We start from the raw sequence: 25,994 nt of genomic DNA on the forward strand, positions 1-25,994 counted from the left end.
TGTCACGCATTGCTCGTGCCTCACTGTTCGAACACTCAACTCTTTCAATCTTTCGTCGTGAGACATGTTACGAGTTTTGAAAGTGACAGTGACGGATTAATTGCAGCGACGTGCTGGCAAGAAGGAGCACCAGTATAGCGATTTGTGACGCTGTTGAGGATTCCTTCCGGTATGTGGGTGTACAATCGGAGGCACGCGCAAGCGCCATCCATTGTGAACGCTAGCGAGGTAATCGTTAAGGGAGAAAGAGGAAGAAACTAGGCAGCGGGTTTAACCAGGCGGACGTCCGCTTTGGTTACGCTGAGCGAAGAGTAGTTGAGGGCAATGACAGAGTGAGATTGAGTATGCATGAACAGCACATACGTGATGTGTGTCTTCACATTATAAATATGCAAAACTCCCGAGTTATATGGTCTGCTCATACTGTAGCAAGCTAAGCGAATAATTCGCGAGACTTGCATAAGGCTTGACGCGAAGAGGCACGTGCAAGCTGCAATTTCAATTTATTTGCAAATTGGCACCCTTTTTAATTACGTGTATGCTTAGTACAAGAGAACGAACCACTCATTATTTTTTTTCAATGTCAAGAAAGCTTCGTTTAAACACTGTGGTCCGCTGGCTACGGTACACGCTATATTCTTTTCATACTTCATCCTTCTCTATACATTTGAATATTACGCGCACTGATCCTAAACGGTTTTTATTTTACTTTTTATATTAATATTGTGATATGGAAACCATCCACCTGCTCAGACCTATTGATCTTCTATATGCAATGAATGAATGAATGAATGAATGAATGAACGAATATTTCAATGCAATACGATGTGACAGTTTTCGCGCCCGAACAGATGTCGTCAGCCAATGATATAAAGACTCCCGTGCGCTCATCACTGTAAAGCATAAACGTATGAGACCAGCGCCTCCCTGTTTATTCACCGCCTCTCTTTCTCTGCCTCATACTCCTGTACACCATGTGTTTGTAATATCCTCACGTCAATTCGGCGCATTGAAGCAACGACGATATTCACACTTCTCTGCTGCCTATGTATATACAGTGATGCCAAGCACGTTTGCTTGTTCGGTATGAGTGAACTAACGTGAAGTAAAGCCCGAAGATCCCCACGGAGCGAAGCTCGCCCAAAACCGCAAATATAGAGACGCCTGTCGTCCACTACCCCAGATTTTAGGGAAACGCCGACAGCGGCGCAGTCGGGGGATTCCGCGAGTTGATGCGTTCCGAAGCCAACGTACCGAAGGGGTGTCAGTGGTGAACTCTATACTTTATCAAGCCATGGGGCAAATCTCTTGAAGTGCAGGGCATTCATTATTGACCGCACTCTGTATTGTCAGCGCGGCGCTGTCGTTCGTTGTGTAGGAAGAGGAGCGCCGATCACGACCGCGGGACGAGTGCAAAGAGTGGAACGCTGCCGTGCGAAGCGAGCCACAAAGAGACCTTTGGCGGATGCAACGAGATGAGGGGAGAGAGGATGGAGATCTCGAGTGAAGCAAAAGAACAGCACGCACGACTGGGGGTGTGACTACGGACGGACGTTCCTGTCGGGCAACGCCCACCGAACCGAGATGCGGCAAGTGCGAAATGCCGCGAACCGCGCAGAGCTTGACGTGCCCTCGAAAGCTCGGCAAACGCGAAATGGGTGGCGAACCGCAATCGAACGAAAGGTCGAGGACTGCGTCGGAGCAGAACCCGAAGAGCACCAACTCGCGGTGAACGTCCTTGTAAGTGCCCGCTATGTGCGAACGGGTCTGGTGGGTTCACCAACAAGTTGCCTCTGAATAATCGAAGCGCTTGCACACGGGCTCGTCAAATTTTTTTCGCAAAGCGAAAGTGCGACGTCGAGCTCGTGAACATTATCGCGTTTTATATTGTCTGCATCCAGTAAGTATAGCCAACATTGGGGGGGGGGGGGGAGTTAATGCACCAAGACATGCGTATACTGGCGTCGCTCTCTCAACAAGTTATTGTGTTATATTCAAATGCGACCTTCGCAATGATTACAATGACGAAATGTTATCAGTTATAACCTTCGTGGTTTTGGAAAAGCACGATTTGATGGAATTTCTGGAATATAAAGCGCAATGAAAAACATTGAAGAGTAGTTTGATACTTATTTAGAAAAAGGTAAACACGTCTGTGTGCTCGTTTTATTTTTGGTTCGTTCTTATTGTCGTTGGAAAGTGTGTGCTCTTCATGGGAAGTGAAATTTGTGCTTAAGCTTTTTCATATAGACTCTAACTACCACCGCCGGCTTGCCCTATATACTTTCTCTTCAGGAACATGCTTCGTCGCGCCCAAGTTTGGTTTATCGACCCGCAGTAGTTATCGGTGGCTGCATGCCCGAGACAAGTTATACCGCCGCATTAGTATCAGTGCACCATCGAGTGCAGCTTTTATATACACGCCTACAAAAGCTACATGCCTCATTCCTGTGCCAGTAATTGCCGACATGTATGTGCTGGAGCAGGGCATTCACAGTGCGACGTGTGTTTGTCGTCATGGAATACGCTATTTCGACACCACTTAGAGGCTAAATGAAAGTGCGCTTTGGGTTCGTGTGTACGCATTAGCCAAATAAAACTACGAGATGTCACGTACCACACGTGGAGAGGTTATACCAGCGCGTTGATGTGAGCAGCTTCTCTAAGTGACCTCTCGAAGAGTCACGGTTGGCCTAATAAAAAGAGCCCATCAAGGAGAATTCTTACCGCGAACTTCGTTAACCGGCCCACACTTGGCACCTTTGAACTTTCATAAACTTAACTACGCGCTTCTTCAGAAAGCGGCTCCAAGCCTATCCACAGCCTAACCGGGTTCTTGTATATAGTTTCAACTTCAGCTACCCCGAAAGCGCAAACAACGAGAATAAACACTGGGCGCGCTTTGTGGAATCGCCAAATTAGTGTGAACGCCAGCGCAGCCACGGCACGACTCATTTTTTTATTCTCTGCAAAGTAAAAACCTGCACGAGGGAGTCATGTACGTATATTTTATTCGGTGGCTGTAACAGCGCAGCACACTCGAAAGTTTTATAGCTCCGTCACCAAATCAAAGCCCACACGTCGTGTGTGAAAGTGAAGGAACGACCTCGCGCGGAGCGGGAGAATTCTGACGTCCTTTGCCGCTGCCCTTCGTCCATCACTCGTCGACACTGAAAGAATTACTGAAGTTGAAATGGCCGCGAATTACACGCAGAGTGTCAGCTGCCATGGCGGCGGCTTTGCCAAAGCGCGCGCTGAGGCGCATGCCCTTCCGTCTTCGTTCAAGGGGCGGATTGCTCGTCACTCCATCCTCGCGGTTCGCGCAGCTCATGCTGCTTCCGTAGCGCGCCACAGAAAGCACTTTAATTCCTCCCGTACGCACATGCACGTGCGCACTGACAACCCTTTCCGGTGTGAGGCGGGCGCGATCGCCAATCTCGCTCGCCGCCGACTTGTCAAGGAGGCTGAAGGGAAAAGGCTGGTCCCGATCGCTGGGTTGTTAGCACGAAGATGTACTCCGAGCAGAAGGCTACGTCATCATTCAGCAGTGGAAAAAATCATGCTTCGACTCCTCGAACACGCGGATGGCTAGCTGATGCGAGAGAGTGCAGGTCGAGTGAAAGCGCCTTTTGTCTGTCTACGCGTGCGTGTGTCAAGCATGATGGCCTCCGAGATAGCAGTTCGAACCATTCTGTAGTGCCGCGGGCCGCGTCGCTTCTTCGGCTTTTTTCTGTTGCCTGCTTCAGTGAAATTCAATGCGCTCAATCCTGTGTATATCGCGGTTAAGGAGAGCGTGCACGTTTGCTTCTCGTTATTTACTTCCCCTCGTTTGGCAGAGGTGGGGTGAAATTATTGCTGGCATCTCCGCAAGGGCGGGGAGTAAACGGCTTTCCCGTCCACCCGTTAAAAAATAAGAAAGATTACCCACCACATTTCGCCCACCAAGAGTAAACAAAACAACGCACAAGTTCTCCGCCTTTCTATCCCTCCCTCCAATAAAAAAAAAAAGTTTGCTCAGGATGATCAGTCAGTTCAAGACACACGTGTGCGAACATTTGGGTCTCGTATACATGTCAGGTTCCAAGGACATCTACTCCAATACAATTGGCAGTATTAAGATTTATAATGATCTATTAGCATAGTATACACTTGCAGAAAGGGTCTAGCTGTTCTCATGCATGCCTCTGTTATTAAAATCAACAGGTAAAGAGGGTGTGGCGTTTCATGTCAGATCACCGTGTGCTAAATTTCATTCTGGTAATTATATGACCATGCAGTGAGCATTTTTTTATATTTCGCCCCCGAATCAGCGGCACACGGCACACAAGAGCACAGCAATTGAAGCATCCGAGCATTTCGCTCACCTGGCGTAGGCGGCGTTCAGCGGCGTTGTCTCGTCGTCTTCGTCGAACGAGTTGTCCTCGTCCGAGAGCAGGCCGTCCTTGGTGCCGGTCTTCATGGCGCCGCCTGGTCGGAGGTCGGCCCCCTGGCTGATCCCCCCTCCCTCAACGCGTTACACCGGGGTCCTGCGCCCCTTGCCTCGCGCTGACGTCACCGCATCGCGAGTGATTCCGCCTCCCTCTGAAACGGGAGAAAGGAGTTAGTCATCATCATCATCATCATCATCATCATCATCATCATCATCATCATCATCATCATTGTACTCAGAAGCACTTCGAAAATGCCTTTACACGATATTAAAGTACATTAAAGAGCAAAGGAATCTTTTCGCGTATTAGTACAATTTCACAATCTCAAAAACACCACTACACGACGCTTGGTAAGCAAGAAAACGCGCGAAAAGAAAATACGGGTGTAGACGCCACTTGAGTATCCCGCACCAAACACTGTGACGTCATAAATTTTAAAGGTGTCCGCTGAGTGCAAAGTGGCTTCTAATTGATTAAAAAACAACTACATCGTCATATATGGGTATCATAGACAATAGCATATAATGTTTCAGAAAATGTTATGGAACCAATGTCGCGAAAAAACGACACATAGAAATTTCTGACGTCACGCGTGGAGATTTCGGTGCGAAATTCGAAAATTAAAACTCAGCTTTGATTTCTCCATTAATAATGAATTTATGACGGTGAAACACATAGCGTTAGAGTTCTCGGAGTGTAGTTCGTTAATCTAAACCGGGTCAACAGAGTCATTGTTTCTCTTTAGCCTACCTTCAAAGAGGAAGCTGCTAATGCCCCTGTATATTAAGCTATGACATATTGCTACCTGTAGGCTGCCACAAACCATAGTGCGAATGCGCGTGTGCGCCCGACGAAGAAGATGAGGCTCGCTGGCTGCTCGAGCTCGGAGCCAGACTGGCCAGTGCTGCAACCGCTCTTGCAAATATATTTTTCGAATATATTCGCAATACTTTGTCTCGTTACTCACGTAACATATTTGGTGGAGGTGGAACGATCCCCGTCCTCACCACGCAGCTCCGCAGTGGCCGCATCCTCCAGCTTCCCGCCATGGCTTCCAGTGACAACGCGTCCGCTTCATCATCTGCGGCTTCTCCGACAACCTTTGTCGCCGTCCAAACACCACGTGATCCCGGGACATTTTCTGCGCAACCTGGCCTCGACGTCGACAAATGGCTTCGCCTTTATGAACGGGTCAGTCAAACTCACCGTTGGGACCCTACCATGATGCTCGCTAATGTTCTCTTCTACTTGGACGGAACCCCGCGTGTCTGGTACGAGACAAATGAGTCCGAACTCACCAGCTGGGACACGTTCAAGGAGAAGCTACGTGACATCTTTGGGGACCCGACCGGTCGCCACGCAGCTGCACGACAGGAGCTGGCTACCCGTGTCCAGTCGCCAACTGAATCGTATGTGTCATACATCCAAGAAGTTCTCGCTCTTTGCCGAAAAGTGGACGAGGCGATGTCTGAGGCTGAAAAGGTTGGACACGTTTTGAAGGGGATCGCGGACGACGCCTTCAATTTGCTGGTGTACACTAACGTCTCGACCATCGACCGTGTAATTCAAGAATGCCGCCGTTTCGAAACAGCAAAAAGCCGTCGGGTGCGCCCTCCTTTTTCTCGGTTGCCAAACACGGCGGCTACGTCCACCTGCTCCGATTCTACCGTCACACCGCCCTTTGAGCAGAGTGTAACGCGTATCGTTCGACGGGAACTTGAAGCAGCAAGTCCAGCGCCGCTTCAGCCCACTTCTTTCGAACATACGATACCGACAACCCCCGCGATCTCCGTTATTCAGGCGGTCGTACGACAAGAATTCGCCAACCGCGGGTTCCCTGATGCTTGCCCCATCTCTTGCCCCTCCTCCAGACCAATTCCCATTAATGCACCTCGACGTGACCCATTTGTTGCTCCACGATCTCGCAACCCGGCGGAATGGCGAACTCCTGACGACAAACCGATCTGCTTCCGGTGCCACCGCGTTGGACATGTCTCCCGCTACTGCCGTGCCTCCTGGACGCCGCCACATAGGAGCCAGTTTTTCGCACCTTATAGCCCATATGAAGATCTTCGCCGGTATTCGTCCAGCCGTACCGCCCCTGCTTTCGACACGTCTAACAGCCGCCTTCCTGCTCGTTCTCCGTCCCCTCAACGCCGTCGTTCCCCGTCGCCCCAGCCACGCCGCCATCACTCGCCGCCTAACTTTTCATCGTACCCGACGGAAAACTAGACAGTGCAGCCCCTGGAGGTAGTGCTGCATCATCCCTGTCTGAACCAAACCCTCCATTGACGCTTCATACGAACAAAAATCTTGTCGATGTACACGTGGACGGTATTTCTCTGTCGGCACTAGTCGATACTGGCGCTCATGTGTCCATAATCAGCGTTCATCTTTGTCGCCGCTTAAGAAAAGTACTCACGCCCCCTGCTACCGAAGCTGTACGTGTGGCCGATGGCGGCACTGTTCCTGTCATTGGCATGTGTACGGCTCGCATACGCATCGCCGACCGTTACATCCCTGTTCTATTCACGGTGCTCCAGAACTGTCCTCATGACCTCATCTTAGGGATGGACTTCCTGTCGACCCATTCTGCTCTGATCGACTGTTCCGCTGGTACTCTTTGCTTAGACCTTCCTCTTCAGCCGGATATTCACCCTGAACCTCAACACGGCCTTTCTGCCACAGACTTCCTCCGCTTACCGCCTAAAGCCCTCACATTCACCGAATTCGCCACGACCTCACCCGTATTGGATGGGAACTACATCGTCACGCCGATTCCTGATGTCCTACTGGCACGTGACGTCACCGTCCCTCACTGCATCGTAACTGTAGCCTCCAACCGGACCCGTCTACCCGTCATAAATTTCGGCTTCACAAAGCAAGTCCTCCCTGAAGGCATCCTAATTGCCACGTTGCGGTCCTTAGCCGATGATCACGTCACCACTTTCGCACCCGACGCATGCCCCAATTTTCCTTGTCGCCCACTCGATGCCACATGCCTCGACATGTCAATACGTCCCATGATCGACCCTGACCTTCCCCCAGCGCAATCAGCCGCTCTCGCACGCCTTCTAGCTTCCTACCGTGACATCTTCGACCTTGACGACCGCCCACTCGGCCAAACTTCTCTTGTAAAGCACCGCATCAACACCGGTGATGCTGCTCCCATTCACCGTCGACCGTATCGCGTGTCCGCGTCGGAGCGCCAGATTATTCAAGCTGAAGTGAATAAGATGTTAACTAAAGGCATTATTGAGCCCTCATCAAGCCCATGGGCGTCACCCGTCGTCCTGGTTAAAAAGAAGGACAACACATGGCGTTTTTGCATCGATTACCGGCATCTAAATCGAATCACCAAAAAGGACGTGTATCCTTTACCACGTATTGATGACGCCCTCGATTGTCTCCACGGCGCACGCTACTTTTCATCCATCGACCTTCGTTCTGGTTATTGGCAGATTGCCGTAGACGAGAAAGACCAAGAAAAGACCGCCTTCATCACTCCAGATGGCCTATACCAATTCAAGGTTATGCCCTTCGGCCTATGCAATGCCCCCGCCACGTTCGAACGTATGATGGACTCTCTGCTACACGGGTTCAAATGGTCAACATGCCTGTGTTACCTAGACGACGTCCTCGTATTTGCACCTACGTTTGAGACCCACCTTGAGCGTCTGTCGGCCATTCTCGACGTCTTCCGCAAAGCTGGCCTCCAGTTGAACTCCTCGAAGTGTCACTTCGGCCGCCGACAGATTACCGTGCTGGGCCACCTTGTCGATGCTTCTGGTGTGAGACCGGACCCTGAGAAAATTCGTGCCGTCACGAATTTCCCAGTACCCCAATCCGCCAAAGATGTCCGGAGCTTTGTGGGACTTTGCTCCTACTTTAGGCGGTTCGTGAAAGATTTTGCGGCAATCGCCCAACCACTTACCGATCTTTTGAAGAAAGGCGTTCCATTTTCGTGGGGGTCCACTCAAGCTGCCGCCTTCTCTCACCTCATAACACTTTTGACGACGCCCCCTATCCTCGCCCACTTTGACCCATCTGCCCGAACTGAGGTCCGAACTGATGCCAGTGGTCACGGTATCGGAGCCGTTCTCGCCCAATGCCAACAGGGACACGACCGCGTTATCGCGTATGCTAGCCGCCTCCTTACACCTGCAGAGCGTAACTATTCGATCACAGAGCGAGAATGCCTTGCTCTTGTCTGGGCGGTCTCAAAATTCCGTCCATATTTATATGGCACTCACTTTTCCGTCGTCACCGACCACCACGCGCTCTGCTGGCTTTCATCCTTAAGAGATCCTACAGGTCGACTTGGTCGCTGGGCTCTGCGACTGCAAGAATACACCTTTTCTGTGATATACAAGTCTGGACGCCTGCACCAGGACGCCGATTGCCTTTCTCGCTATCCAGTTGACCCATCGGCCACCATACCTGACAACGACGCCTGCGTGTGCTCCGTTTCTCAACTGAACCACATAGCCGACGAGCAACGCCGTGATGCAGCCCTACGAGCTATCATTGAGCGCCTCGACTCCTCCCCATCGAACCGATCCTATCGCTCGTTCGTACTCCAGAATGGCACATTATACCGGCATAACTTCCATCCAGACGGCCCATCTCTGCTGCTTGCCATACCCAAACACCTCCGCTTGGCTGTACTCCACGAACTTCATGACGTTCCTACTGCCGGTCACCTGGGTGTGTCCCGCACATACGACCGGATTCGCCGTCGCTTCTATTGGCCAGGTCTGGCACGGTCCGTCAGAAGATACGTCGCGGCGTGTGAGGAATGTCAGCGCCGCAAAACACCATCGACGCTTCCGGCTGGGCGCCTTCAACCACTCGATATTTCTACTGAACCTTTCTTTCGCGTCGGCTTGGACTTACTCGGCCCTTTTCCTCTGTCTTCTGCTGGCAACAGGTGGATAGCTGTGGCCACAGACTACGCCACACGCTACGCAATCACACGCGCCCTTCCAACAAGTTGCGCCACTGACGTCGCCGATTTTCTTCTACACGACGTGATCTTGCAACATGGTGCTCCACGCCAGCTGCTCACGGACCGAGGCCGCACATTTCTATCGAAAGTCATAGCGGACATTCTACGCTCTTGTGCAACACGCCACAAGCTCACTACGTCGTACCATCCGCAAACAAATGGCCTCACAGAACGCCTGAACCGAACCCTAACTGACATGCTTGCAAAGTACGTTTCCTCAGATCACTCTGACTGGGACATCGCTTTACCATACGTGACATTTGCCTACAATTCTTCGCGCCACGACACGGCTGGTTACTCCCCTTTTTTCTTGCTGTTCGGCCGCGAACCCACATTACCCCTCGATACGACGATTCCGTTACCAGCAGCTCCAACTTCACAATATGCTCTGGACGCCATCAGCCGGGCCGCCCACGCACGCGAAACCGCTCGTGCTCGCCTTCTGACCTCCCAAGCAAACCAACGGCGTCGGTACGACCAACGACACCGCGATGTGCACTTTTCGCCCGGTTCGTTGGTTCTGCTGTGGTCTCCGACCAGGCACGTTGGCCTGTCTGACAAGCTGCTCTCTCGGTACACAGGGCCCTACAGAGTGCTTCGTGAGGTGACTCCCGTCACTTATGAAATCACTCCTGCTGCCTCGCCGTCTTCATCCACCCCTAGGGCCAGCGACATCGTACACGTCGCACGCCTGAAGCAGTACCACTCGCCCAATGATCTTGACATCTAGATGCGCCGAGACGGCGCCTTTGCCGACGGGGGTTATATGCTACCTGTAGGCTGCCACAAACCATAGTGCGAATGCGCGTGTGCGCCCGACGAAGAAGATGAGGCTCGCTGGCTGCTCGAGCTCGGAGCCAGACTGGCCAGTGCTGCAACCGCTCTTGCAAATATATTTTTCGAATATATTCGCAATACTTTGTCTCGTTACTCACGTAACAATATTAACAGCTCACTGATTGATTGATTGATTGATTGATTGATTGATTGATCGGTCGGTCGGTCGGTCGGTTGTAGAAACTTGCTGACACAGAAACCACATTACTTCAACTGAAAATGATTCCTTGGTTACAGAAGAAGCATGAAAATAAATCAGTGTTGGCAGTAACGTGTTGTAAGTAACGCCGACACCAGCAACTCGTTGGTTTTTTTGGTAACTTAGTAACGGACTAGTTACCCTTTATTTTTTCATCTTGTAGGTGCCAATTGTGCACAGCTCACCCCGATGAATTCTTTTGTCGCAGCGTCGTCTGCTTGCAGGTTTTCACAAAGAAAGCGGAAGTGGAATTTGAAGAAATTACGGATAGAAATTCCTGAAACGCGCCAACTCGCTCTGGGGAGTTTCGGGCCATCGTGACAAAAAGCTTCGAAGAAAGCCGTGAAATCCGCCGTGAGAAAATGTAGAAACATGCTTTTTATTGAAGTTTATTGTTGTAGGCAAATTGCTGGCCCCTGCGCCTTTCATTGCCCAGTAGACAGGCCAGGCCACCTGAAAGAAAAGCGCATGGGCTGGTTTACTCCATATCATGTGCCGATTGTCACGCTTCGTACATGAGGAGCCAAAGAATGTAAAACCGATGTCTGCAAGTTTGAGTGACAAAAAAGTACATTCGCTCAGCACAGCGTGGTGAACGACCACCGCATCGAATTGGCAAAGTCCAGCATCGCATATAGACTTAGAGACCAATTTATATTAAGCTGCTTTTTGTGGCATCCTGGCCTATGCAGGAGATGGCCGGTAACTTGACAGGTCTACAGACGCACTGCCTTAACTGAGCCTGCCTTAAAAGAATTCTGCATATCATGGACAATAGGCGCGACCCTATGGAAGGATGAAATCTTTATAAAAATTGCGAGTGAGGCGCGAAAGATGGAACTTTGTGAAGAGAAAAAAAAGCTTATGATTTTTTTTTCTCTCTACCTTGGTTGGCTCGGTTTCTCGCTACCCTCTGTCTCAACTAAAGCTCATTAATACCACTGTCACACGAACAATATGGCAACCACAGTTAGAGGCAAGTTATACGGCAGATGTAACCACAGTAAGTCTCTTGACACCGTGGTTATCTATAAGCTTAGGCAGAAATCTTTTTTGAGGGAAGGGGGTGAGAGGGAACGCCTATTTGAGCTGAAGTGGGGGTGGGCAGGCAAATGGTCACTTGGTACTATGTATGCCATGGAAAAAAAATTCAGGAGGGGCAGTTGGGGGGAGGGGGAGGGGGGAGCACGAGTCCTGCGTGTCACTCCTGGCTACGCCACTGTCGTGAAGGGGTCTTTCTACGACAGAGCAACACGAATTTGAAAAATAATATTTTAGATTTGTTTGTGTATTTCATATTTATGCAAATCATTTTTAATTTTTAAGTCATTTTAAACTTTTTAAAGTCATTTTTCTAATTGCATAATTTACGAGGAAAAAAATGTGGAACATATTGAACACGAATGGACTAATTTTGTGACCAGTGGTTTCAGGAAGTTCACAGTTATGTAAGAAACAAATATTATCGTCCCAAAGAAGGCATGTTGGGTATGCACACCAAAAAGTGAACGAACATTGCTTGAAACTTAGTTTGTAAGGTGAAGAAAAATATTTTCTAAAAACGCCCAAATACGGGAAATTTCATTAAATTACTACAAAATGATTGCTACACAGTTCATAAGAAATATCAACTTTGTTTCTAAAAGACGTTTTGCTTCTTTCTCTCCGCAACGGCCACTTCGTTTATGGCGATAAAACTCCTGAGCCAGTTAGGTTGAAATGTTTGCGGTAATTATACAGACGAAAGTGAAAGAAAATTGTTCATGCACAATTTTTTTTTTTTTTTGCCGTGATTAGGCCTTAAAAATGAGGAAACCCTAAAGCTTCGCCTGTAGGAGTTGAACGTGATAGCGACATCCTGTTCCTAATGCGTACTTCAAACACTTAGGGCATGAACAACGAAGCGAAAACACAGCACGTAACTCAGGACAGTGACAGAGACGGACGTCTCTGTCCGCTGGTGTAGCTCAGTTGGGGAGTGGACGTGTTATTCGAGGGTCGCGGGCTCGGTTCCTGCCCACGGCAAGTTATCTTTTCGTCCACTCTTTTTGTCTTCAAGTTAACATTACGATTACTTCTAATAACAACCCCTATACTTTCCTTCGCATAACTGTCTGTTAGATATAATAATTTTCTGTTTGCTGAAGGAGTTTATTGCCATTTATTGAATATTTGGACTCTTTCTATGCGAAGAATTGCGGTGAGAGCACAAACAACTTTGTATAGTCACAGTGAGCATAACTCCTGCATTAATTAGCAAGATCTGTTTAACGAAGCCTGATGTGGCCTGGGCACGTCCTTTGCACGGACAGGATGTGGGTGTTTTCGATGGGCTTTGTTTACGCGCGAGCTCCTCTCGCGCTGCCGAGCGATCTACGAAAAAGGAAACAGTTGTCCTGATTTTCCATTCACACATGAAGCGTTTACTCCTACAGTTTAAACATTCTCTTCGAAGCGTGAGACCGTGCTGTGTAGTCCCGAGCTAACTATTCATCCTTCTCTTTCTTACTCTTCTTCTTTTCTATCTCTTTCCTTTCTATTATTCTCTCTTTCCCCACCCCAAGTGTAGGGTAGCCAACCGAGCCCAACTTGGTTAACCTCCCTGCCTTTCCTCCCTTTATCTCTCTCTCTCTCTCTCTCTTCGAAGGGTACAAAAATGAAGCGAACAGAGAAAGCGCCGCAACTTCATCCGAGGTTGAAGCACGAATTCCTCGCAACAGCCATTAGACGTAGACGAGTTAGCTTTCGAGTCAGACAAAAGAAACAGTTTGAGAACGGAAAATTAAAACGGAAGAAAATAAAGACACGCACGCATGCCTTCATGCAGACGGCGAGAGGTCTTTCGTGTCTGCAGTAGCCGAGGAATACGCGATCAGCTTAGCCCTACGCATGGGAAAAGAGCGGAAGAAAGAGAGAGGGAAATCTTGCCGAGCGGCCCAGGCGCTGCCGGAGTACACGACTGCGTGTAGACCTTGCACGCAGCGCTTAGGACTTTCGCTGTTGCGCATTCGGACGAAGGTTCGTGCTAGCGCGTAGTCTTTGCAGGGGCGTCCTGCTAAACAGGGTGGCTGCCGGCCCTCATCGCACTAACGTTCAGCCATGAGCTCCGTCTATACCACGGAGTAAAGATCTGCAGACAGATGACGTGAGGCTTCGATCCTAAAGTCATTGCATATTCGTTCTTGAACTGGTAAAGACCACCGTATGTCACAAGAGATTGCGATGGCTTTTGCGAGGTTGTCGGTTAATCTCTGTGTGTAAGTTAGGTGAAGCTACCCGACCTGATTTGCCGTGCTTGATATCGTGAACCGCCATATAGTTTCGCTTTTGGAGATTAGCGGTGTGATTTATGGACAATGCCGTTGGGCTTATCATCCAGTCATTTTTTTTTAACTTAGGGCATGCAGGATCGTTTTCATTCCTTGTGCCAGAAGAGACAATGTAAACTAAGCTGGGTGAGGAGTGCAGTCCTTTAAGCTAGTTGGCTTTTTGCTGGAAATAGAAGAAGGGGATGTGAAAGAGAAGGCGTGGGCTCTACATGAGAACCTTTACTCTGGAACATCTTGGTTCGTGCAAATGTTAATGTTTGCTGCGAAATCATACTGTCTTTAATGCATATTTCCGTATATTCATGGTGTCAATATAAATGCGTGGCTCTCTAAGATGAAATTCCGTTGACAGTAAGAGTATGTCCTGTCGTCTTTCGCAGCCCACCTATTTAGCGCTACGTTGTCATTATGGGTGGGTTCAGTAGACATCAAGGTAACTCCACACAGAGCAAGCTGCGACGTGGCGAAGGGAAATGAGGCAGATAAGCTTGACTGGCCAATTAGTGTTAAGAGAAAGGCGAATACATTCTACCCGAATTGGTATATTGTAGCATCTGAGGAAACGATGCAGCGTTGAACTTCATGTTGATCGAACATCACTCGAGGTGCATAAAACGAATAAACTCGATCTGCTTCTTTTGTGACCGCTTTCCCTTGCATTGTGTATATGTGCACGCGTACACTCGAAGACTGCCCAGCTGTCGGCGATTCTTACGCAGACGCGCTTGCGTGGAACACTTTATTGCGTCGAAGAAACGACAAAAAGAACCCCGTGGCGCGAAGGGAGTTTCAAAACGCAACCTAGCCCGTGACCTGCATAGCGGTTTCGAAACATCGAGTCCCTTTCGCGGAGGGTGCATGTGCCCTTGCGCAGGCTCTTGACGAGCAATACCCACGCGGCTGGCACAATGGCGCGCTGAGCGTGTGTACGACGAGTAACCGCGAGCGCGCTAGCTAGCTGCGGGGCAACGGCGAAGGGCGTGGACAGCTGCAATAGACGCCCTGCCGCGAAGTCCAGTTTCTTTGTTCAGTGGTTAACCTCGATTCCCGTGCAGACACGTTTCGCCGCCGACGCAGGGCGGTGCCGCGCGGTGCAGCTTTGGTCCTTCTCTGTTCGCGCGTTTTTGTTCTTGATTCTTTCCGGGGAGGGGCATGCTCACACGGCGATAAGTGCATGAAAGGCAGGGACACAGCACTGTAGATACGTAACCTTTGCACCAACACAACCGCTGGTTAGTGGCAGAGCAGTGTGTGTATCTGCTGAGCGAGACGCACTTTAATTTCGCTAACTAGCGTTCGTCGTGCCATTACTTGTTACACAAAATATTGGAAATGCTAAGCAGCAATCATATTCACAGACTTTTAACAAACAATATATTTGTGGTGAGTGATGAAGACAGGGCCCACCCTATAGATGAACCTCGCAAATGAATACCACCTGCACGCAGTGCAAGGCATGGGCATAAGTAAAATGTAATATATGTAAGAAATGCGCGAAGTATGCATTTTTAAGGCATTTCGAACAATCGTCAATGTAATCGGTAATGTTTTTTATCGCCGTGGCAAGATGAAAGGAGTAGCCGTCGCCAAGTGATGGCGGCAGCTTTTTTAACGCGATAGCGTTATGTATATCTCGTTTCACGAAAATTACGGCGGTGTCGTGAGCGTCGATGGCTGTGAGTGAAAAGTATTATTATTTTATTTTTCGCTGCAGAACTTTGTGATATGGAGTAGCCGAGGCAATAGGAACCTCAACCTCTCCACAGCAAAACAGTTAAAACAGAACAGAACAGAACAGAAAAGTAATGTTGTCTGTGACTGAAAAGTCGAGAAAGAGGCAAATGAAGTAAATAGTAATAACAATTGCCGGGTACGATTGAGGATCGGACCCAGCTAACAGTACTTTTGGGCTAGTTTCACTAAGAAGCATCGCGACAGGCTTGTGCAGTGCACCCGATAATATGGTTCACACAATCCCTTTTTCTTGCGGTGCGTTGTACGTATATGCCAAACAGAAAGATGCCTAAATGACAGTTTAAAAGAGCACTAATGCACATGACGAAACTGGTGTCATAGCGTCTAGGTATCCATTGTAGAGAGTGCAGTTGCGGACGTCGATTTAAAAACACTGGCGCGATTAACTAGTCAGCTGACAGATTATCAAGGGAGGTTGTTGCAGCTCTAGAGCTCAGGCAATCTTTTGTCAGCGTGCATTCTGTTATGCTTTCAGAGAAGGATGCCACATTTCCTACAAGAACCTTGTTGCGCGCGCAGTATAGGAGTGACCACGTGGTGCACTGTCATAGCATCGTAACCTCCTTTTTTTCTGTTTATCAAAGAGAAAGAAGTATTTATGTTGTGGAAATACTGAAGTATACCTTCAGTTATTATAGCGCGCCTTGTGTACTTTTTTCTCCTTGTCTGGTCAGTTGTTTTCTCCGGTGCTTTTTTACTGCGGATCGAAACTCGACCCCCAGCGTAGCAAGCGAATGTTCTACTACACGAAGAGTCAGAATATTCTTGAAACTGCTATGAAAAGAAACAAGAACACTATATGAATGCAATGTTGAAGGAGTCTCCTCGACGAATATATATTGCGGGGCAGATGCAAAGAATTGCGCCTAGCGAAAAAAGATGTGAATCGGGTAACGAGTTCCTGTTTTAAAGGCCGCCCCGCCGCGGTGGTCTTGTGAAGGTGTTCGGCTGCTGACCCACAGGTCAGTGGATCGAATCTTTGCGGAAGGGACTGCATTTTGGATGGAGGCGAGAATGTTGCAGGCCCGTGTGCCCATGTTTGGGGGCACGTTAAAGAACCCCAGGTGGTCAAAATTTTCGGAGTTTTCCACTACGGCGTCTCTCATAATCATATTCTGGTTTTGGGACATCAAACCCCGCACATCATCTGTTTTGAAGGCCCTTCCGTCACAAAGCGTTCAAGCATATCTAGTCATCACCAGCAGCAGAACCACTAACTCAGTGAGCAGCTATGTATATATTTAGGGTGTTGTCCTGTATACGGAGGCGTATAGTGGGTCCTTCGATGATTGACAAAAGGAATAATTCTGTCGTTGTCGGATCTAGACTGGAACAGGCATTCAGTGACACTTTGAAACAGCCACTGCTACGCGCACAGTCGTTCGTTTCCTTACGGCATGGTTGGGGCGATGTACACGAGGCCTGATCACGCTATATCGCGATCTGCACTCTAAGGCGAAGCTCAAGTGTCCTCCCACTTTTTTTTTTATTTCAATTAAAACAAAAACCACATATACTTTCATCCGATGAATAACTACCTCTGCAGGTGGGAGCGAAGTTGACTAGCCGCCCAAAGAACTTCGACTCACGGTGACAGCCGTCTCGTGCCCAGGTCGATCTTTTGTTCTTTCTGCTGCTCCACGATTGCCGTACAATCATTGCCCGGCCTTTCTGAATAAACCCTCTAAATTTTTACTTGGCATCCCATGAACATTGAACAAAGTTTAACACTTTTCAAGTCAAATAATTTCATTTTCCCAGAAAGAAACAAGTTCTGGAAAAGCTCACTGGCTAAAAGCTGTTTACGGACAGCTTGACGAGGCCAGTGAACCACATACAAGGCAGGTGGGCATTACTTAAATAGCATATCTCGTTTGCGTGCCCTTAAATCAATGAGGCGCGCCATTTATATGCTTTAATAACGTTTGGTTGCGCTACCTTTCACCGACTTTCAGAACATGTTTCACTCCGAAAGCTATTTCGTGTATCCCCACTAAAAGTTCAATACCACTGAAATCAAATGATTCCTCAATTAAGGTTACTTTCTTTTGACACGTTCTCATTGCTCTAATCAAGTGTGATATAGGTTGTATAAGCTAAACCTTATGTACACAATAATAAAATGTCTTATCCCTTCTTCATTCGCGAATAATTGCCGTTATTGGATGTTTGTACATGCTTACACGTAAGCGCTTGTGAAAAGCGGACAATTGTGCTTCCGTGTCGTTGCTGCCAATATCATATGCCGAGTTCTAACGTAAACAAAACGCGATGAATTTTCCCAGTCATTTCCTGGCAGTCGAAGCAATCAACATCGGTTTCTTGGATACCTTGTGTACGAATTTCGTTATATGTGGATTCTAACGCTCTAGAGGCTTTCAGAATCTTTCTCCGTCCGCCACGGTGGATCAATGTGTATTCGCTGCTCGGCTGCTCACCCGAAAGTCAAGAGTTTAATCCCGGCCGTGTGGTGGTTGAATTTCGGCAGAGGCTGAAAGGCAGAAACCCCTGTGCTATGCGATGTGTCAGTGCACGGTGAAGAACATCACGTGGTTTAAATTTCCGGAACCCTCCACAACGGCGCGCCTCACAATCATACTGTGGTTTTGGTGCGTAAAACTCCATATAATATTAATAATAAACAAACAATTGCACGCTTTATTTTTGCTTGTTTCTCACATAATACCTCCGGGAAGTCGGACTTTTTCCCGCCGTACCTGCCGGTTTCGTTTTAACGAAAATATCGTGCTCTGGAAATTGTATATTGAATTCCGGTGCTGTGAATTGTCCCTTTTTTCTTTCACGTGCAGTTATAACAAAAATGTCTATTTTTCAGAACTTCGCGATAGCGAATCGGTGCTATCTACGATAGTTTTGCGGGCTTTTTTTTTTTTGCCGTTACACTTTTGAACAAAGCAGCATGCGGTGACCACCGCTGCCATTTCGCGTACCACTCCAGCGCAAATCGTTTTTTTTTTCTTGTTTTTTTTTCTGAAAGGAGTACTCCGGCAAACGCGGCGGAAAAAAATAGCGGTCGGCGCGCACAACCCGGAAACAGCGGCGCGAGTCCCAGCGGGCTCCACGCACGAGAAGCAGCGGAAACGAATGTTCCCAGCCCCGGTGCTAAACAAGGGCGTCCAGTCTTTCTTTAGCAATCATTCTTCAGGCCAGTTTTGCTAGTTCGAGCATCAAAATGGTTCTTGTTTCCATGAAATCGGACGCGTATGCGGTGTCTATACTGTTCGAACGTCAGCCCCGTCTGCGCATTTCGATGATGTCCTTTCCTCGTGTCTTTGGAATGACCACTTTTGGCGATCGGCTGAAAAGTTTACGATGTGCAACCGTATCCGCGTCTGTGTAAATCGCGCGAACAGCCACTTTTTGTTTGGTTTTTATTGACTGCTCTGGTTTCGCGGTGCGACACCTTGCGGGCACAGCGTGCGGCCGCTCGTGCTCCTGAAAGAACACGTCAAGAAAGAGCCCGCCACTGCCGCAAGGTGTTGCCGGCAGTTAAAAAAAAAACGCAGGAAAGCGTTTTTCTTTTTTTAAAGTAAAATGTCTTTATTGTCAATTTCTATCGGTGACAGCTATTTGAACGTGTTCGTGGTATTGTAATATGCCCTCCCATTTGGTTATGAACACTTGGCCATGATAACGAAAATGAAGGTCTAATAAGACGGGCGCCGCGTCGACAACCAGTTGTAGACGGCACTTAAGTAAAAGAACTTTTAATCATCGGAGACTGTATATTCCAAGTATCCGCTGATAATCTTTCTTCTTGTATTAGGCAACCACTGTCGTAGCTTTGCAGAATTCTATCGCGTCAATTTGGGCTGCCGTTCTGCCGGGCCGAAGTGGTGGAGCACAGCATTGGCCGCCAGCACCATTACTTTTCCTCTGATTAATGAGCATACAAAGTTACACGATCCGCAAAATCAAGTTTTCATCTTTTTGTGCAGCTGCCATTCCATATATACCTGAAAAAGTTAAATATGAGATTGTCCCGCAGTTCGCCTGTGTACTCAGTTTTCTTTGAACATCACTATTGTGTGGCTAGCGCCGTGATACGGCAGTCACTCAACTTCACACAGAACAATGGAGCGTAAAAACAAAAAGGCGGGTCTGTCGTTTCGGCTTAGAGGGCTCTGATATTAGCGACAAAAAATCACTCGCTTTAGATTGCCTTCAGCTCTGACCTTGTTTCCAGGAACGGTAGGGTATCAGAAAAAGAAAAAAATCAGCATACGAAGCGGGGCAGTCCACATGTCAAGGAAGCGAAAGCTGCAAACGGACCGGCTCATTAATTGCTTTGTCATATAGAATCGCTTTCACTGCGATGATTGCAGACGCATGCGCGACGAAGGGGCGGTCAGTTCCTTCTGTCGCGTCCTCGTGTGTACGAGCGGCGGGAACCTTGGCGACGTCATCGGCCCTGTCCATCCCGCCGGCGCAGCGTATACGTTGCGACAGAGTGGACGCTGCGCGACTGATTCGAATCGCTCTCAATGAACAATTTCGCCGCCAGCATCCGCGCCTGACCTTAAAATACCGTGAAGGCGTAGCGATGGTGCACGCGCTTTTGTTTTCTCATTTCTCTTATTCCGGAAGAAAGCGGCATAACGTGACCGTCCTCTGAACGCACCACCCACGTTGGCTTGCGAGGCTCTGCCAATATACGCACGTTATACGCGGCTACCCGGACATTACGCGCGGTGGCGTTCCTTCGCTTGCGGCGGGCTTGAAACGTGACGGCAACGGTTTTACTCAGTACGCGTGTACCGATATCAACGGACCATGAACCCGATCGATGGAACACTTTCGCGAATGGCTGCGCGGCGTAGCGTCTGAGAAGAACTTTGACCAGAACATGCCGCTGGGTGCACATACCACGGCTGTCGCTGATGGCCCTTTAATGTCACGCCCGAGGCGAGCGAAGTTGTCCTGGTTGTATTGATCATTGTGTCGCTATACCGTATAAACATTTCGTATGATGTTTCGTGGCCTTCCGGGTGTGAATGTGTAAGTCACCTCGGAAGCGATGCGACTGCGATGTCTATGTATACCTGCTGACCGGTGCTCACAGAAGCTTAGGAATTTCCGTCTGAGCTGCGTCGAACGTACAGACTTGCGCCGAAGTCGACTAATTTAGTACGCGGCGATGCAGGAAGATTCTTCTTTGTACGCATGAGAAGACGATAGGTCGGCCGAAAGAGCTTTGACTCTGTCCTGTTACTGCCTGTAGAGGACAAAAAATAAATGAGGAGTAGAGAATGATTTCGCATTCCGGTGAAGGAGTACACTGATTTGCGAACACGCGCCGAGGTTGCGAGGTGAACTACGTGTCATAGAGTTCAGCGGGACCGCATCTGTAGATATATGCTGTGGTAGACAATCACAGCAAGAACCGTAAACTTCAGTAAACAATATGTTCCGCCTTGCAGCACATGGTCGAATGGGTTCAAGTGCATAACCCGTGCCATTCTGACTTTCCAAGAAATGGTCACTCATCGCGTATAGCTTGAGTTCACGATATCTGCAATGTCGTCAAAAACAGGAGACGCAGAAAAATCGGCCGCGTGTTGTACTCTTCTGAACACAAGAAGGCGAGACATCTGCTGTGCGCGTGGTTGTGTGATCGGGGACCAGATCGCCTAAACGAAATAACGAGGGGCTTTCTGAGAGACACTCGGTACATTACTTTGACATCTTCAGCCGATTCCAGTATTCTTCCTTTCTGCATGAAAGTTATATGTGCACCTCACTGCGTGGACTCCGAGATTGGCCACTTTCGAGCTGACGGCTATGTTAATTGTTGAGCTCATCACGTGACGTCGTTCATTCTGAAACTTTTTGCAGGCCGTTTCAAGAATTCTTTGCTTCCGTTAAGACTCTTGCCGAAATACACGAAGTATAAGATATATGGACACCGTAAGGAAACACATAGAACTAGTGGACGTGCACATGAAACGTCTCAGTAGTAATGAGGTGACGATGACGCCACGTATCTTTAATTTATCTCACATCATGATGAAATGTCGTCGTTAGCTCGGAGGTCCCGTTGGTTTTTGGAAGGGGCTTGCAAGAGACTCGCACAAACAATAAGAAAACGAAAGTACTCTTCTATTTAGTTCGCTTTTGCCGAGTGCAAGTTACAGCGCAAGGTTATACGTCTCGTATGCCCTGGAACGGCGTTTACTTGCCCGGCGAGATTTCTTTCTCTCTTTAGGCCGATTCTCTTCTTCGTCCTGTCCTCCTTTGATCGTCTCGCAAAGTGTTTCATCACAGTGCCTGGCATGCTGCGATGCCAGTCACATGCGTATCATGGAATCTTTCGCACTTGCGGGAGAAAGACAAACAACCGACCTTTCGCGTGCATGCAGCCCTCGTTTTGAGCGAATGAGCTCGCCTTCTTGTACACATACGCCACGTAACGACGAGTGAAGCCCAACTTTTTTTTTACCTCCTCCCTCTCTATGTTTACGTCTCTACAGACGGTGAATACGACTGTGCGCACGCCCCAGTGTTCTTTCAAGAGACTCTTTCGCTTTGCTCGCTAAGCCTTTTACCATTGTTTTCGTTTCGTTGTAGCTGTTATCCAATTGGTACACAATATAACTTCTTTTTTTCTTTTGTAGCCAAGTCTACTCACTTGCTACTTTGCTCGTGTGTCTCGTTCTTCTTTTTTTTTTTTGCTCAATTCTTTTTCCTTGTCCATGAGCACGCTGATTTCCGTGAACGCAAGTGGCAATTCCTCATCTTCGCATCGGCGGGAACTGTGTCGGCCATCCGAGGGAGGCATCAAATCGGAAGCGCGTGAGTTCACGTGAATAAAAGATTTCGAGCATTGCCTGTCTACAGAATTTCAGGCGCATCTTAAAGGGACCGGCGACCATGGCCAGTTCATGTGATTATATTCATGGTGGAAATAAAAAAAATTTAAAATGAGACTGTAAAATATATTGACAGATTCCAGCATCCTTACTGCGTTGGGGACAAGATTTATATATTTAAATTGTGTTTAAAATTGTGTTTAAACTGCTATGCCGCGTAGCCTAGCAGAAAAGTCTTGATATATATATATATATATATATATATATATATATATATATATATATATATATATATATATATATATATATATATATATATATATATATACGTCGTGAAGTCCATTACTTTGCTGTACGTAGCCACTTATTCTGACGCTGTCGTGCGTGCCATAATTAGTCCTTAAAGTTACATTATGTATGTTAATATCCAGCTTCAATGACCGTTTTACTGCCTACAAGGTAAAAAGAGTTGCACGGGGAGAAACGTAATACGGAAGGACGGGCTAGTTGGTTTTGTTGCATACTGAAGCTTTAGCGCACACAAACGAGGACAAATACGATAGAGACACAGGGACCAGCGCAGGAATGTGAGTGAGGTAGAGAAGGATTCTTGCGTTCGAGAATGTGTAGAAGTCATTGCGAATGCGAAGCTCAATTGTAGACAACGTCCTATTGCGGGACAGCTTGCTCGCCATTTGTACTCCAAAGAATTAAGGGTTATGAAGTCGGACAGGGAAGGTCACCTTGCAGTCTTGCCGGAGAACATGTATTCGAGGAAGGCTTGGGATGCTATGTACAAGTGCTTTGAGGAAATTATAGTAAAACCACAGGAACTCGAGAAGCGTGCTATTGGATCGTTGAAAAAATATGCGTTGGATAAGATGGCATCGTTCGTGAAAGAAAAAGAGAAAGAAAAAAAACTGCACTGGTCCCTGTGACTTTATCGTATATGTCCTCGTGTGCGCGCTAATGCTTCAGGGTGAATAGCGGCGCTGCCTTCGTAGCCGCCAGTGGAACATGTTCAACCGCAGTGCTCCATTGTTGTCGTGGATGAGTATGTACACCGACTTCAGTGACATCCGACCTGCGAGTGTCGGTTGATGCTGCCGATATATGTGAAAGAAAGTCCAGCTTGGCTGGATGCCGATGATGCCTGTCTTGGAACCTCCGTCAGCTCCACGCTTTTGTGCACGCATTTAATGAAATTAGCACGAGAGAAGAAGATTATGTGGATTACAATGGAACGCCGTTGAAGATTTGCAGTTCTATGCGTCGCGTATTCACCAGTCTGTTCGGGAGCGCTTGAGCAACGCTCTGCGAGTGCCCCTTTAGTTATTTATTGGTGTGTGGCGGTTTGCGCTATCTCAGTGAAACAAAAAAGACCGTTTCTAGCATTGAACATGTTTTTCATAGCGAGGTTATTTGAGCCAACCTATGCGCTAAAACTGATATTTTAGTGACTTTATTAAAAATAGGTGTTCACGTAATTAAAATAATTATTTATCGATGCATAGGCATGACAAAAGACTGGTTGTAAGTATTCGTGGCGAAACTGCTAACATTTGATTGGTTCGATTGGTGTACAGCAGTTTCTTCTTGTATTTGAAATATTTATTCGAATTTAAAATTTGCTGAGACACACCAATCGTATATATATATATATATATATATATATATATATATATATATATATATATATATTATTATGGAGTCATATGGGTCCATATGGGTCATGGACGTAAGCTCCTCCCTGATGACATCCCGCAATGACGTTGAAGAAGGCTGAATGGTACATACTGAAGGTAGTGTGAATCCCATTGATTCTAATTCTTCGCGTATTATCACCCTTATCGTTTCTCGTAGGTTTGGATCAGTCATAATACGGGCCGCGTCACTGTCCGGTTGTAGGCGCATCGACTCAAGTTCTTCGAGGCGCTGACAGGTTGTCGCAACGTCAGCAACGGTAGCCGGATTCTGGATTGCAAGGGCATTGAATGCGACGGGTCCAATGCCCTTAAGAAGCTGGCGTACCTTGTCTGACTCTGTCATTGGGGTGTCAACCCGGCGGCAAAGTGAAAGGACATCCTCGATGTAGGATGTATACGACTCCCCGATGTGCTGTTTCCGAGTCGCAAGAGCTTTCTTTGCGAGAGCTGAACGGACAGCCGGTGTGCCAAAGACATGGCGAAGCTGATCTTTGAAGGCTGACCAGTCGGGGATGTCCATGAAGTGGTTGAGGAACCACGTCTTCGCGACACCCGTGAGGTAGAATGACACGTAAGCGAGTTTGTAGGTGTTATCCCACCGGTTAGCAGCGCCGACACGTTCGAAATCGTCCAGCCATTCCTCCACATCTTCCCCGCGCATACCGGCGAAGGGATGGAGCTCACGCTGGAGGCTGTTAATGACGTGGAAAGGCGCGGCACGCGGTGGCGGAGTGGGAACGGTTGCAGCACCGACCTCTTCTTGGTGCGACATATTTCTGGACACCTGGCCCAAGCGGCGACCTGAACGTAGCTCCAGGGGGTAGAGTCGTCGAGAGGATGACGAGGGATCTAACAGCAAACTCCACCACGTATGAAGTCTTGATTTGGAAGACCTTTATTAGGCCCGAGGTACCGGCAGCCAACAGCGGAGATGCACGAACCAAGATGATGATGATACGTGACAACGATGAGGATGCATGAGCAACACATGATAATGATGATAATTTACAGATGAAGAGGATTGGTATACTAAATGCCCACAATATATATATATATAAGGGAAAGAAGTGTATACCTAAGGGCTCGTTTTTCCGTATTTTGACACAATAATAATGAGATCTAACAGACAGTAATGCCAAGAAATGTGCAGGGGAAGTTATTAGAACCAATGGAATGTAAATAAGAAGAAAGAAAAGTGGGTGAAAAAATAACCAGCCGTGAGCAGGATCACGGCTGCTCACGGCTGGTTATTTTTTCACCCACTTTTCTTTCTTCTTATTTACATTCCATTGGTTCTAATAGCTTCCCGTGTACATTCCTTGGCATTACTGTCTGTTAAATCTCATATATATATATATATATATATATATATATATATATATATATTTATTTATTTATTTATTTATTTATTGTGGTGAAGCCTTCGAAAGAAAGTAAGAAAGTAAAAAAGAGGAAGAACCACTGTCAGTGTTGACAGTGGTTTTTCCTCTTTTTTACTTACTTTCCTTTCTTTCTTTTTATTTTTCGTCTTTTTTTCTCCCCCTTTTTTGTTTTTTGTTCTTTTTCCTTTTTTAGTTTTCTCTCACTCTCGCAAACATGTTTCAAGGCGAGAGGGACGCGGCAGCAATGAAGTTTGGAAGTTCATGTCAGTATAACTCATCCCCTGATGAAGGGAGGACCCCTCCCGAAACTGTTGGGAAATAAATATATTTATCCTTGTTGACAACGCTCCCGTTGTGCCATATCCCATACCTTCACGAAGACTAACTGGCCCATTGAATTATTACTCCCACTATATATATATATATATATATATATATATATATATATATATATATATATATATATATATATATATATATATATATATATATATATATATATATATATATATATATAT

At 47.5% G+C, this 25,994-nt stretch overlaps 1 protein-coding gene across 1 annotated transcript in view; it reads right to left on the minus strand.

Moving 5' to 3' along the window:
- Positions 1–25,994, minus strand: part of kkv (hyaluronan synthase-like protein kkv) — a 119,488-nt gene that overhangs the window by 69,391 nt on the left and 24,103 nt on the right. The window contains exon 2 of the mRNA XM_037412197.2: positions 4,365–4,581. Coding sequence (XP_037268094.2) covers positions 4,365–4,459 — 95 coding nt within the window. The 5' untranslated portion in view covers positions 4,460–4,581. The remainder of the gene's footprint in view (positions 1–4,364; positions 4,582–25,994) is intronic.

The sequence above is a fragment of the Rhipicephalus microplus genome, chromosome 1 (genome assembly GCF_043290135.1).
Source record: "Rhipicephalus microplus isolate Deutch F79 chromosome 1, USDA_Rmic, whole genome shotgun sequence".
Taxonomy (NCBI): domain Eukaryota; kingdom Metazoa; phylum Arthropoda; class Arachnida; order Ixodida; family Ixodidae; genus Rhipicephalus; species Rhipicephalus microplus.